Source organism: Chelonia mydas, chromosome 4 (genome assembly GCF_015237465.2).
Source record: "Chelonia mydas isolate rCheMyd1 chromosome 4, rCheMyd1.pri.v2, whole genome shotgun sequence".
In the NCBI taxonomy this organism is placed as follows: Eukaryota; Metazoa; Chordata; order Testudines; family Cheloniidae; genus Chelonia; species Chelonia mydas.
This window is the reverse complement of record NC_057852.1, coordinates 141,701,938-141,717,712: the sequence shown is the minus strand read 5'-3', so window position 1 is coordinate 141,717,712 and position 15,775 is coordinate 141,701,938. Positions and strand designations below refer to the sequence as shown.

Here is a 15,775-nt window from a genome sequence, read left to right as displayed (position 1 = left end):
GGATATTGTACTCGCCACTGGTCAGACTCTTGAAGGGAAGAAACTGCACCGGTGTATATACACAGTGGATGCACCCTTACCTTTGCTCTGAGTACATGTATTCCAGGTCCTAGGGGGCAAAAAGAACCCTCCTAGGCCTGTATTAGGGTAAATAGGGTTCTGAGGCTAACTCTTTTTGTTGCTATGAGAAAACCAATTATATGTCCTGATACTGACAGTTTTCCTATCTCTTTAAGTCAAAGTTTACTTCAGTTAATGTAAGATGGTATGGGATACTTAACGTAAGTGAACAGGATTATCACAGGCCAATTTGGGCTATATAACTGCTATATTAATGCTTAATAATATGCATACTTAAATGCTTGGGATATATATTGTGGGTAGTATTATTAACATAATATATATGTATGCTAGTCAGCGTGTATTAGTCAACAGTAACCTCCAACCTGTTATGCATCATCCACTCTGTTACTTAGTGAACCCATCAAGTCTTAGACCTTGACCAGGATCAGACCTCTGCAGTCTTCACATTCCAGAATGGGATCCTATAACATGAGGGACACATCTATGTGCCTGAAGGGATCACTCTGCTTCGAATCCTAAAATTCTGCCATCATGCTCCCCTAGCAGGCCACTTTGGCCATTCAAACATTCAAGACCTGGTTTCCAGGAAGTTTTGGTGGCCAGCAATATGCGCCTCTGTTGCGTCCTGTGTAGATTCCTGTGATCTTTGCACCAGGACTAAGATTGCCCCATTCAAGACTGCTGGGTCTCGTCCAGCCCCTACTCACTTTGCCCTGGACTTGGGCCATCCTTCCCATGGACTTTATCATAGAATTACCACCTTCCCAAGGCCACAGTACTATTCTAGTGGTGGTTGACCACTTACCCAAGCTGGCACATTTTGTTCCATGCCAGGTGCTTCTGCTCAGGGGACAGTTTGTCTGTTTGTGAACAACATCTTTTGTCTCCACGGCTTGCCTATAGGCATGGTATCTGACCAAGAAGTCCAGTTTATTTCCCACTTCTGGCAAGAATTTCTATGCCATCTGAGTATTGACACCCTAACCTCAATGACCTTTTATACAAGCACCAAGAGTCAGGCAGAGTGGGTCAATCAAGTCCTTGAACAGTACCTACATTACTTTCTAAACTTATCATCAAGATAATTGGCTGTCCCTGATTCCTCACCTCATGCCAAGTTTACTTTTACATCAATGCTAGAAATGCCTCCAGCAAGCAAGACTCTTTTTGTTGCTAACTATACTTTCCACCATTGTGCTCATACAGAGATCCCCGCCAAATTGTCAATGCTTGCCACTAACAAAATCATTGTCCACAACCAACAGGTAAACCAAGAACTCCAGGGCAGTTAAAAATCGCCAAGACAACTTATGAATGGTATGCCAACCAGTCCCGCCAGCCAATACCTGGTTTTGGGGTAGGGGATAAGGAGTGGTTGTCTGCCTGAAATCTGTGATCAACTTGCCTCTCTGCAAAGCTGGACTATCCGTACACAAGGTCTTTCCAAATCACAAAACAGATTCACCCTGTTATGTTCAAGTTCAAGTTACAGCTACAAGATTCCCTCAAGATTGACACTGTTTTTACATCTCCCTTCTAAAAACTGACAGGTTTCAGAGTAACAGCTGTGTTAGTCTGTATTCGCAAAAAGAAAAGGAGTACTTGTGGCACCTTAGAGACTAACCAATTTATTTGAGCATAAGCTCAAATATGATGAAGTGAGCTGTAGCTCACGAAAGCTTATGCTCAAATAAATTGGTTAGTCTCTAAGGTGCCACAAGTACTCCTTCTAAAAATTATTATTCAAGAATCCCTTCCCACTGCATACTCCTCTTCCACCTATAACTGTTTGGGGCCAAGAAAAATAAGCGGTTCGATATATTCTAGCTCAGGGGTGGGCAAACTTTTTTGGCCTGAGGGCCACATCTGGGTATGGAAATTGTATGGTGGGCCATGAATGCTCATGAAATTGGGGTTGGGGTTTAGGAAGGGGTCAGGGCTCTGGCTGGGGGTGCGGGCTCTGGGGTGGGGGCTGGGGCAGGGGGTTGGGGTGTGGGGGGGTTGAGGGCTCTGGCTGGAGGTGCGGGCTCTGGGGTGGGGCTGGGGATGAAGGGTTTGGGGTGTAGGAAAAAGCTCCAGGTTGGGACCGAGGGGTTCAGAGGGCAGGAGGGGGATCAGGGCTTGGGCAGGGGGTTGGGGCACGGGAGGGGCTCAGGGGTGCAGGCTCTGGGCGGTGCTTACCTCAAGCAGCTCCTGGAAGCAGCGGCACTTTCCCCCCCTCTGGCTCCTATGCGGAGGCACAGCCAGGCGGCTCTACATGCTGCCCCATTATCAGGCGGCAATGGGAGCTGCGGAGGCGGCACTTGGGGTGGGGGAAGCACACAGAGCCTCTGGCTGCCCCTAGATGTAGGAGCCGGAGGGGGGACATGCCACTGCTTCCAGGAGCCGCACAGAGCCATGGCACAAGCACACAGAGTGGCTCCCGACTCCGCTCCCCAGCAGGAGCTCGAGGGATGGATTAAATCGGCTGGCGGGCCAGATGTGGCCACGGGCCGTAGTTTGCCCACCCCTGTTCTAGACTCTTGCTGGGCATCTAATTGACTGGGACAGGTACGTCTCAGACAAATGTTCCTGAGAACCTGCAGGACACATCCATGCCCGAGATCTCCTGCAAGCCTTTCACCACATGTACCCCAAGAAACCAGGCCCCAAGGGCCCTAGACGGCACCCTCAATGGGGAGGGGGGCACTGTGAGGGCCTGCAGCAGAGCTAGTCTCCAGGCAGCCTCATCAGTACAGCTGGTCTGTAGCAGGCTGCCTGACTGGACACATCACCTGATTGGCTGGAGGGTCTAGCAGGCCAGCTCTTAAGGCAGCAGCTGCAGCTAACTGGCTTCTCAATGCTCATGCCCAACATTGTGCCTGCTCTTGTGTTACCTTGTTCCTGCTGCTCCTGCCTTGCACCCAGTCTTGCCTCTGTCCTGCCCTTGCCTTGAACCCTTCTTTCCCTGCTACCCTGCTTACTCCAGTTCCTGACCTCTGGATTGAGCTGTGGCTCTGGCTTCTCACTACTGACTCTGGCTTGACCCCTTGCAATTTCCCAAACATTTTCCTCACAGGCAAGAGGCTGCCCGTGGATGCTGATACATGTGTGTTTATACTCTGTAACTAACAGCTGTATCATAAAGGATATCCTGAAGGGGGCTGATGGGCTGTGCAGCTGTGTGCAGGGTGTACAAACACATACAGATGTGTAGGAAGTGAATACAGCTTATTTAAAGGTGTGGCAGTGTCACACTAGCATACTGCAGAAGTGTCACACTGAAGTTTGTGGTGTGCACTTCTGCTGAAAGCAGGGGAAAACTCCTACATACCATTCTGGGTTAGTTTGGTGGAGCAGACGAGGGTGGAGATTTGGAAGCTGTCCCGGGAAGGTATGCCCATACCAGCCATGCCACCGCTCACTCGGAATGAGGAACCAGAAAGGGTCTTTGACTCTAACAGACTTCTCGTAAAAGGCAGATTCAGGTAAGAGCTGGCGTCCTCCAATTTCCTGATGTCACCCTAAAATCCAAAGTGTGTCATCAGAATGGGCAGGACATAAAAGATTCAACCTGTATGACTCAGCATTTTTTGATAAATTTGGTTGATAGCAGTAACTGTGTTGACGTAATATACTTAGACTTCATAAAAAGAAAAGGAGGACTTGTGGCACCTTAGAGACTAACAAATGTATTTGAGCATAAGCTTTCGTGAGCTACAGCTCACTTCATCGGATGCATTCAGTGGAAAATACAGTGGGGTGATTTATATACATAGAGAACATGAAACAATGTGTGTTACCATACACACTGTAACGAGAGTGATCACTTAAGGTGAGCTATTACCAGCAGGAGAGCGGGGGGGGGGAGGGGGGGGAACCTTTTGTAGGGATAATCAAGGTGGGCCATTTCACTACAAAAGGTTTTTTTCCCTGGGTAAGGTAACGGGCAGTTCCAGAACAATCAGGAACTTGCTGGAACCAGTTAAGGCAGGCAGGCTAATTAGGACACCTGGAGCCAATTAAGAAGAAGCTGCTAGAATCAATTAAGGCAGGCTAATCAGTGCACCTGGTTTAAAAAGGACCTCCCTTCAGTCAGTGAGGGGTGCGCAAGGAGCTGAGTGAGAGGGTGTGCTGCTGGAGGACTGAGGAGTACAAATGCTATCTGGCATCAGGAGGACGGTCCTGTGGTGAGGATAAAGAAGGTGTAGGGAGGAGGCCATGGGGAAGTAGCCCAGGGAGTTGTAGCTGTCACACAGGTGTTACACAAAACACTGTAGACAGCTGTGATCCACAGGGCCCTGGGCTGGAACCCGGAGTAGAGGGCAGGCCTGGGTTCCTCCCATCGCCCCAACTCCCTGTTGGATACAGGAGGAGTTGACCTGCACTGTGTGTCCCACCAGAGGGGAAAGTCCCTGACCTATCCCCCGACCCACTAGGTGGACCAGCAGAGACTGTGGGGATTGTTCTCCTTCCTTTTCCTCATGCTGGCCAGTGATGAGATTAGCTGAATGAATGGCAGGTTTGAGCCACTAGCAAAGTGCTCAAACGGAGGGCTGCTGTGAATCTCTGAGGCAAGCAAATCTGCTAATAAGCGCGGGACCCACCAAGGCAGAGGAGGAACTTTATCACAGTTTCTTAATGTTTTAGGCTTAGACTTGTATGTTTTGTTTTATTTTGCTTGGTAACTTACTTTGTTCTGCCTCTTATTACTTGAAATCACTTAAATCCTACTTTTTATACTTAATAAGATCACTTTTGTTTATTAGTAAACCCAAAGTAAGTGATTAATACCTGTGGGAGCAAACAGCTGTGCATATCTCTTTATCAGTGTTATAGAGGGTGGACAATTTATGAGTTTACCTTGTATAAGCTTTATACAGAGTAAAATGGATGTATTTGGGGTTTGGATCCCATTGGGAACTGGGTGCTGGAGTTAGGTGACCTGCTGAACAGTTTTTGGTTAAAGTTTGCAGCTCTGGGGGCGTGGACCAGACCTGGGTCTGTGTTGCAGCAGGCTAGTGTGTCTGGCTCAACAAGGCAGGGTTCTGGAGTGCCAAGCTGGCAGGGAAAACAGGCTCAGAGGTAATCTCAACATGCCAGGTGACAGTCCCAAGGGGGTCTCTGTGACCAAACCCATCACAGTAATCATAAATAGGGAATTGTAATTGAGTGATGGTGTTTCTGGTGGAGCCATACACGGATATGTTATTGGTCTAATGCTATTTAATATCTTTATCAGTGATCTAGAAGCAAATATAAAATCATTGCTAGCAAAATTTGTAGATGAGACAAAAATTAGAGGAGTAGTAAATAATGATGGGGACTGGTCACCTATACAGGCTGACCTGGATAGTTTGATAAGGAAGTTCATTTTAAAAACATGAGTTTTAACATAGGCAAAGGCAAGGTCATACATCTAAAAACAAAGAATGTAGGTCACACTTATAAGATGGGGGAATGTGTCCTGGAATGCAGGTACTATTAAAAGGACTTATGGGTCATGGCAGAAAATAAATAAAACATGATCCTTGGGAGTGTAAGCAAAGGAATATCAAATAGGAGCAGAGAGTGGTATTAGTGAGGCCATTACTGGAGTTCTGGGTTCAGTTCTTGTGTCCACACTTCAAAAAAGGATGTTGAAAAATTGGAAAGGGTTCAGTAAAGAACCCTCGAATGACTCAAGTTCTGGAAAGCCTGCCGTCTAGTGAGAAGCATAAGAAGTTAGATATATTTAGTTTATCCAAATGAAGGTTAAGAGGCAACTAGATTACCATCTACAAGTGCCAGTGCAGGGAAGAAATTGTGATGGACATGGAGCCACTCTAATAATTTATGAATACTGTATGACCTATATTGGGTTTGTAACAAGGTGGGCTTCCCCTTTAAAGGCTAGAGGCCTGGGGCCATCCAGCCCTGTTTGATTATCATATCCAGCCAGGAAGGGGTCAGGTGATCCCTATAAACAAAGGAGTGCTCAGCTGGAGGACCATTGCAAGAGGGAGGTTTGCTCTTGTGACTGGCCCTGGAGTAGAGAGAGAGGGGAGAGCAGAGTGGACCAGAGCAAAAGGCCCCTGGGTCCTTGCAGCATGCATAGATTGTGAGTTTTGTACTGTTATTTTGAATTTTGTTTGAATTAACAAAATGGTGTCCTGGAAGAAGGGCCTGAAAGATTTAGGCATGGCAGTGAGTCCTTCGTGGTCTCAGGAGACAGGCCAGCAGCTTTCATGTGGTGGAGAATGCGAGCAGGCAATCAGCCCTTGGAACTGAGGGGGCATTGGCTCTGAAGGTTCTACCTTGACCTCCTGTGGAGTCTACTGAACTGGTTTGGACAAGCAGGGCCAAAAGTGGGGACTGAAAAGGACAAAGGAACAAAAAGAGATTCTCTCTTCCCAGAGGGGAGGTAGCTGCTGAGGTGCTGTTCAAACTCACACAGGCAGTCTAGGTCTGTCTAGGTTACCAGCAGGAGATGGTGAGCTGGTAGGTAAGACAGACATGCGCATAGACTGTTGTTTTAAAATCTTTTTCTCTAAATGCTTTACTCCTACTATTAAAATTAAACAATGCTTGGTTTCAGAAGGCTGTCTGGGTACTGTACTCACCACGGGTCAAACTCCCAAAGGGAAGAACTGCACCAGTGTGTATGCATGGTGGATGCACAGTGTGTATACACGGTGTAGCCCAAGGCCAGGTCTAAAAATGGGAGAATTGTATGAGTCCACCCCAGGAGAGGTAAAGGTAGGAGACCTGACAACTGAGGGGTTGCCCTCAGAGAGGCCGCGAAGGGGACAGAGGTGCAGTTAGAGCTGCAACAGGGACTGATTTCTGACAGCAGATAGCTCTTTAGTCTCACAGTATGAGGCAGAACAAGATCTCATGGTTGGAAGCTGAAGCTGGACAAATTCAGACTAAAATAAGGCACAAGTTTCAACGGTGATGGTAATTAACAGTTGGAACAATTAACCCGGGGACGTGGTGGATTCTCCATCACTTGGAGTTTCTAAATCAAGACTGGAAAGATCTGCTCTAGCGTGACAGAAGTTCTGTGCCTTATGCAGAGTTTACTGGGTGAAGGTCTGTGGCCTGCGTTACCCAGGAGGTCTGACTAGATGACCATAATGGTCCCTTTAGAGCTTAAAATCTATTAATCTAATCCACCCAAGGAAAAAATTGCCTGAAATACAGCCTCTCAATGGGAAGGAGAAATTGGGGAAGCAGGAACAGCCAAGGAAGACAGGGGCACGGCGCAGCAAATTAGACAGGAGTTTGCAATGACATGATATTGAAACCAGTGCAGCTTTGTGGTGCAGAGGCATCATGTCATGGAGCAGAAGCAGGGAGGCAACAGCCTTGCAGAGAATAACCTATATCATAGAAATGTAGGGCTGGAAGGGACCTCGAGAGTCAGCCCCATAGGCTGCGGCAGGAGCAAGTATACCTAGATAGGTGTTTGTCTAACCTGTTCTTTAAAACCTCCATCCTCCATTGGACACCTCTTCTAATGTTATCCTTATAGTTAGAAAGTTTTTCCTAATATCTAACCTAAATCTCCCTTGCTGCAGATTAAGTCAATTATTTTTGTCCTTCCTTCGGCAGACAGAGAGAACTGATCCCTGTCCTCTTTATAACAGCCCTTAATTTATCTGAAGGGAGAACTGGAGGTCCTGGTGATGTCAAGGAACTATGACGTGATCTGAATAACAGAGACTTGGTGGGATAACTCACATGACTGGAGTACTGTCATGGATGGTTATAAACTGTTCAGGAAGGACAGGCAGGGCAGAAAAGGTGGGGGAGTAGCACTGTATGTAAGGGAGCAGTATGACTGCTCAGAGCTCCGGTACGAAACTGTAGAAAAACCTGAGTGTCTCTGGATTAAGTTTAGAAGTGTGTGCAACAAGAGTGATGTAGTGGTGGGAGTCTGCTATAGACCACCGGACCAGGGGGATGAGGTAGATGAGGCTTTCTTCCGGCAGCTCACGGAAGCTACTAGATCGCACGCCCTGATTCTCATGGGTGACTTTAATTTTCCTGATATCTGCTGGGAGAGCAATACAGCGGTGCATAGACAATCCAGGAAGTTTTTGGAAAGCGTAGGGGACAATTTCCTGGCGCAAGTGCTAGAGGAGCCAACTAGGGGGGGCGCTTTTCTTGACCTGCTGCTCACAAACCGGGTAGAATTAGTGGGGGAAGCAAAAGTGGATGGGAATCTGGGAGGCAGTGACCATGAGTTGGTTGAGTTCAGGATCCTGACGCAGGGAAGAAAGGTAAGCAGCAGGATACGGACCCTGGACTTCAGGAAAGCAGACTTCGACTCCCTCAGGGAATGGATGGGTAGGATCCCCTGGGGGACTAACATGAAGGGGAAAGGAGTCCAGGAGAGCTGGCTGTATTTCAAGGAATCCCTGTTGAGGTTACAGGGACAAACCATCCCGATGAGTCGAAAGAATAGTAAATATGGCAGGCGACCAGCTTGGCTTAACGATGAAATCCTAGCGGATCTTAAACATAAAAAAGAAGCTTACAAGAAGTGGAAGGTTGGACATATGACCAGGGAAGAGTATAAAAATATTGCTCGGGCATGTAGGAATGATATCAGGAGGGCCAAATCGCACCTGGAGCTGCAGCTAGCAAGAGATGTCAAGAGTAACAAGAAGGGTTTCTTCAGGTATGTTGGCAACAAGAAGAAAGCCAAGGAAAGTGTGGGCCCCTTACTGAATGAGGGAGGCAACCTAGTGACAGAGGATGTGGAAAAAGCTAATGTACTCAATGCTTTTTTTGCCTCTGTCTTCACTAACAAGGTCAGCTCCCAGACTGCTGCGCTGGGCATCACAAAATGGGGAAGAGATGGCCAGCCCTCTGTGGAGATAGAGGTGGTTAGGGACTATTTAGAAAAGCTGGACGTGCACAAGTCCATGGGGCCGGACGAGTTGCATCCGAGAGTGCTGAAGGAATTGGTGGCTGTGATTGCAGAGCCATTGGCCATTATCTTTGAAAACTCGTGGCGAACGGGGGAAGTCCCGGATGACTGGAAAAAGGCTAATGTAGTGCCAATCTTTAAAAAAGGGAAGAAGGAGGATCCTGGGAACTACAGGCCGGTCAGCCTCACCTCAGTCCCTGGAAAAATCATGGAGCAGGTCCTCAAAGAATCAATCCTGAAGCACTTGCATGAGAGGAAAGTGATCAGGAACAGCCAGCATGGATTCACCAAGGGAAGGTCATGCCTGACTAATCTAATCGCCTTTTATGATGAGATTACTGGTTCTGTGGATGAAGGGAAAGCAGTGGATGTATTGTTTCTTGACTTTAGCAAAGCTTTTGACACGGTCTCCCACAGTATTCTTGTCAGCAAGTTAAGGAAGTATGGGCTGGATGAATGCACTATAAGGTGGGTAGAAAGTTGGCTAGATTGTCGGGCTCAACGGGTAGTGATCAATGGCTCCATGTCTAGTTGGCAGCCGGTGTCAAGTGGAGTGCCCCAGGGGTCGGTCCTGGGGCCGGTTTTGTTCAATATCTTCATAAATGATCTGGAGGATGGTGTGGATTGCACTCTCAGCAAATTTGCGGATGATACTAAACTGGGAGGAGTGGTAGATACGCTGGAGGGGAGGGATAGGATACAGAAGGACCTAGACAAATTGGAGGTTTGGGCCAAAAGAAATCTGATGAGGTTCAATAAGGATAAGTGCAGGGTCCTGCACTTAGGATGGAAGAATCCAATGCACCGCTACAGACTAGGGACCGAATGGCTAGGCAGCAGTTCTGTGGAAAAGGACCTAGGGGTGACAGTGGACGAGAAGCTGGATATGAGTCAGCAGTGTGCCCTTGTTGCCAAAAAGGCCAATGGCATTTTGGGATGTATAAGTAGGGGCATAGCGAGCAGATCGAGGGACGTGATCGTTCCCCTCTATTCGACATTGGTGAGGCCTCATCTGGAGTACTGTGTCCAGTTTTGGGCCCCACACTACAAGAAGGATGTGGATAAATTGGAGAGAGTCCAGCGAAGGGCAACAAAAATGATTAGGGGTCTAGAGCACATGACTTATGAGGAGAGGCTGAGGGAGCTGGGATTGTTTAGTCTGCAGAAGAGAAGAATGAGGGGGGATTTGATAGCTGCTTTCAACTACCTGAAAGGGGGTTCCAAAGAGGATGGCTCTAGACTGTTCTCAATGGTAGCAGATGACAGAACGAGGAGTAATGGTCTCAAGTTGCAGTGGGGGAGGTTTAGATTGGATATTAGGAAAAACTTTTTCACTAAGAGGGTGGTGAAACACTGGAATGCGTTACCTAGGGAGGTGGTAGAATCTCCTTCCTTAGAGGTTTTTAAGGTCAGGCTTGACAAAGCCCTGGCTGGGATGATTTAACTGGGACTTGGTCCTGCTTCGAGCAGGGGGTTGGACTAGATGACCTTCTGAGGTCCCTCCCAACTCTGATATTCTATGAAGACTGTGATCAGGTCCCCCCTCAGGCTTCGTTTTTCAACACTAAACATGCCTGGTTTTTTTCAACCTTTCCTCGTCGGTCAGGTTTCCTGAATCTTTTATCATTTTTGTTGCTCTCCTTTGGACTTTCTCCAATTTGTCTACATCTTTCTTAAAGTGTGGCATCTGGAATTGGACACAGTACTCCTGCTGAAGCCTCACTCGTGCCAAGTAGAGCAAAACAATTACCTCCAGTGTCTTACATACAAACACCCCTGTTAATACACCCCAGAATGATATTAGCCTTTTTCACAACTGCATTACATTGTTGACATATATTCAATTTTTGATCCACTATAACCCCCAGATCTTTTTCAGCAGTACTACAGCTTAGCCAGTTATTCCCCATTTTGTAGCTGTGCCTTTAATTTTTCCTTAAGTGTACTACTTTGTACTTGTCTTTACCAAATTTCATCTTGTATATTTCAGCCCCATTCTCCAATTTTAAGTCATTTTGAATTCTAACCCTGTACTCTGAAGTGCTTGCAACCCCTCCCAGCTTCATGTCATTTGCAAATTTTATAAGCACACTCTCCACTCCATTATCCAAGTCACCGATGAAAATATTGACTCATAACAGACCCATCATAGGCCCCTCTGGAACCCGACTATACATCTCCCCACTTTACAGTGAACCATTGATAACTGCTCTTCGTGCATCGTCTTTCAACCAGTTTTGCACACACCTTACAGTAATTTAATCTAGACCACACTTCCCTAATTTGCTTATGAGAATATCAAGCCTTACTGAAATCAAGTACATCAAATCTACTGCTTCCCCCGCATCCATTAGGCCAATAATCCTGTCAAAGAAGGGAAAGAACGGTTACTCACCTTCTTGTAACTGTTGTTCTTCAAGATGTGTTGTTCACATCCATTCCAATCAGGTGTGCGCGCACTGTGTGCATGGTTGCCGGAAAGTTTTTCCCCCAGCAGCTCCCGTTAGGTCAGCTATGGAGCCCCCTGGAGTGGCGCCTTCTTGGTGCTCAATATATGACCCTGCTGGCCCGACCTCCCTTTCAGTTCCTACTTGCCGGCTACTCCAACAGAGGGGACGGAGGGTGGGCTGTGGAATGGACGTGAATAACACAGCTCAAAAAACAAGTTACAAGAAGGTGAGTAACCGTTTTCTTCTTTTTCGAGTGCTTGTTCACATCAATTCCAACCAGGTGACTCCCAAAGAGGTGCGCACCTGGCCCTGTGGTGATGAGGGCTGGGATGGCTTACACCTGTCATTCCTACCTCGCCGTCTAGAAAAGTCTTGTCTCGGGTAAGGTGGTTAGGAAGTTGAGGGGGTTGAGGCTTAAAATGTTTCCACCTCATAGCTTGGGTGTGCATCCCCAGTGACTTCAGTGTCGCCCTTGAATCCTTTAGGCTGTGTAGCCTGGAGTCTGTTTTCTCCACGAATAATCCTGCCCCATCAAAGGGCAGGTCCTGTAGGGTCTGTTGGACCTTGAGTGGGGTAGACCCAAAACTTGAAGCCATGAGGTCCTCCTCATGGCTATGCTGCAGGACAAGGTACGCGCCTGTAAAGAGGTCCGTGCCACTGCCTTGCCCTCCTTCACAATGGCCCCAAACTCGTCCCTGGACTCCGATGGGATTAGCTCCTTAAATTTGAGCATGGAGTTCCATGAGTTAAAATTATATCGGCTCAAGACTGCCTGCTGGTTAGCAATCCTGAGTGGTAGGTCCCCCTGGAGTAGACCATTCTACTAAAAAGGTCAAGTTTTTTAGAGCCCTTGGACTTAGGCATGGGCCCCTGCTGCCCCTGCCTTTCATGTTCATTAACCGCAGACACCACTAAGGAGCAGGGCTGCAGGTGGGTGTACAAATACTCGTAACCCTTGGAGGGAGCAAAGTATTTGCGTTCCACCCCTTTGGCTGTCGGGGGGATAGAGGCCGGGGTCTGCCATACAGTTTTAGTGTTGTTTTGAATGGTCTTAATGAGTGGCAGTGCCACTCGGGATGGACCCTCTGAGGCCAAAATGTCCACCATTGGGTCCTCCTGTTCCACCACCTCCTCGGTTTGTAAGCCCATATTGCACACCACCCTGCGGAGCAGGTCCTGGTGGGCGTGACTATCTATGGGTGGCAGTCTTGAGACCGAAGTTCCCACTACTGCCTTGTCTGGGGAGGAGGACAAGGATGCAGGTAGGGGAACCAGGTCATCCTGGCCTGTTAGTCCATGGGGACCTTCTGACTAACCTGCTGCTCCAGGTCAGTGACCACTGGTTCCACCGAAGGGGCGGGGATCTGTGCCAGTGAAGGTCCTGTAGCTGGAGTCTCTTCCGCACCTTTGGGCATGGGGCGGCTGGCCGAGGCAGTCAGCACCCAGGACTCGGATGCTACAGACTGGAAGCCCTTGGATAAGGTACCCTGGGACTGGTGATATGCCCAGGGGGTCCAAAAAGGCCATTGCGCCGGTCCTTGCCAATGAGGCAGCCATGGCATTGAACCTGCAACAGGCCGTCGATGCGCTGACCAGTGCTGGCTCCATTGTGAGTATCTAGACCCCACGTCTGATTCTGAAAACGAGGACTGGGATCTGGAAGGCCATGGCAGTGCCAATCAGAGTAGGCCGGGTGAGCGGTGCCGCGAGGAAGGGGAACGGTGCTGGGATCCGGAGCAGTGCCAAGACCTTGATCGATACTGAGCGGATCAGCGGCACGATGATGATCGGTGTGAGGAGCGGGACCTCCGATGATCCAGAGACCGGTGCCGCGAGTATGACCGGTGCAGCAAGTTTGACCAGTGCCATGAGCAAGAGCAGTGCCTGGACACCGAGCAGTGCTAGGACTCGGAGTGGTGTTGGGAATCAGGCTGGTTCCCCCTTTCCAGTGCCGATGATCGGTGACCTAGAGACGCAGGCAGGTTCTTCATCGGCTTGCCACGGGACGGTACCGCCCCCGGAAGCGCCGAGGGCTTGTCGCAGAGAGTTGAGGACTGCGGTGCCATCATGGCAATGAGGTCCCATGCAGCCTCAAAGGTGTCCAGGGTAGACGGTAGCCCCATCTCTTCCACCACATGGATTGGGGAGTCCAACGGCCCCAGGCTCAACGGTACTCCTTGAGGGTCTGAAGTTCCTGGTGCCGACTCCACGGGTCTTGGGGCTGGGTACTCCTCTCTGGGACATGCCCCATTGGCTGAGACCACAGGGGTGGGGTTCATAGAAGATCCGCCTCTATCCTGCTTGGCGTGCCTCTCTGTGGCACTGGAGAGTGGAACCGGTGCCGGGCAGTTCCCACAGTCTTAGGCACAGGGGATCAGCGGTGCCGCAAGTCTCTGTGCTTGGAGACCTTCCGCAATGCTGATTCTGCCACCAATGCAGGCGCACTCCGCACCAAGGAGCTCAGCGCTAGGTCCTGCTGTGCTGAGGTGGACTGCCGTTTAAGAGCCACTTCCATAAGGAGCTGTTTCAATCTGAAGTCCCGCTCCTTTTTGGTCCTGGGTTGAAAAACCCTTACAAATCCTGCACCTATTGGCGTGGTGAGCCTCCCCCAGACACTTTAAAAAGCATCGTGGGGGTCTCCTGTTGGCATGGGCTTATTGCAGGACTTGCAGGGCTTGAACCCTGGGGACTAAGGCATGTCATGAGACCCCAAGGGGAAAAAAGTCAGGGTGGAGGGGGAACCCCCCACTCCCAACAGAACTACTACTAAATAATAAACAAGAAAATATAGTGTCCATCTATAAAAAGGGAAATAAGGACAAGCCAGGAAATTACAGATCAGTCAGCTTAACTTCTGTACCAGGAAAGATAATGGAGCAAATAATTAAGCAATCAATTTCATAGAATCTCAGGGTTGGAAGGGACCTTAGGAGGTCATCTAGTCCAACCCCCTGCTCAAAGCAGGACCAATCCCCAATTTTTGCCCCAGATCCCTAAATAGCCCCCTCAAGGATTGAACTCACAACTTTGGGTTTAGCAGGCCAATGCTCAAACCACTGAGCTATCCCTTGTCCCCTGGCTATTTGGACTCTCTCCTCAGACCCTATGCTACCAGCACTCGGAGCTATCTTTGAGACACCACCAACTTCCTGAGGAAACTACAATGCATTGGTGATCTTCCTGGAAACACCATCCTGGCCACCATGGATGTAGAAGCTCTTTACACCAATATTCCACAAGAGGAGACTACAAGCCTTCAGGAACAGTATCCTTGATGAAGCCACGGCACACGGGGTGGCTGAGCTTTGTGACTTTGTCCTCATCCACAACCATATCAGATTTGAGGATAACTTATATTTTCAAGTCAGCAACACTGCTATGGGTACCTGCATAGCCCCACAGTATGCCAACATTTTTATGGCTGACTTAGAACGACGCTTCCTCAGCTCTGATCCCCTAGCGCCCCTCCTCTACTTACGCTACATTGATGACATCTTCAATATGAACCCACGGGAAGGAGGCCCTTGAGGAATTCCACCATGATTTCAACAATTTCCACCCCATCAACCTTAGCCTGGACCAGTCCACACAAGAGATCCACTTCCTGGACACTACAGTGCAAATAAGTGATGGTCACATAAACACCACCCTATACTACAAACCTACTGACCGCTATACTTATCTACATGCCTCCAGCTTCCATCTAGGACACATCACATGATCCATTAGCTTCAGCCAAGGCCTAAGATACAACCAAATTTACTCCAATCCCTCAGACAAACACCTACAAGATCTTTATCAAGCATTCCTAAAACTACAAAACCCACCTGGGGAAGTGAGGAAACAGATTGACAGAATGAGACGGGTACCCAGGAGTCACCTACTACAGGACAGGCCCAACAAGGAAAACAGAACACCACTGGCCATCATGTACAGCCCCCAGCTAAAACCTCTCCAGCACATTATCAACGATCTACAGCCTATCCTGGAAAACGATCCCTCGCTCTCACAGACCTTGGGAGGCAGGCCAGTCCTTGCTTAAAGACAGCCCCCCCCCCAACCTGAAGAAAATACTCGCCAGCAACTACATACCACATCACAGAAACACTAGCCCTGGAACCCATCCCTGTAATAAACCCCGTTGCCTACTCTGTCCCCATATCTACTCTAGCAACACCATCAGAGGACCCAACCACATGAGCCACACCACCAGGGGCTCATTCACCTGCACATCTACTAATGTGATATATGCCATAATGTGCCAGCAATGCCCCTCTGCCAGGTGCATTGGCCAAACCGGACAGTCTCTACATAAAAGAATAAATGGACACAAATCAGACAT

At 48.7% G+C, this 15,775-nt stretch overlaps 1 protein-coding gene across 1 annotated transcript in view; it reads right to left on the bottom strand.

Moving 5' to 3' along the window:
• Positions 1-15,775, bottom strand: part of LOC102937744 (dedicator of cytokinesis protein 2) — a 326,706-nt gene that overhangs the window by 220,356 nt on the left and 90,575 nt on the right. Inside the window, 1 exon segment of the mRNA XM_043545086.1 lies at positions 3,398-3,587. Within this exon segment, the coding sequence (XP_043401021.1) occupies positions 3,398-3,587 (190 nt within the window).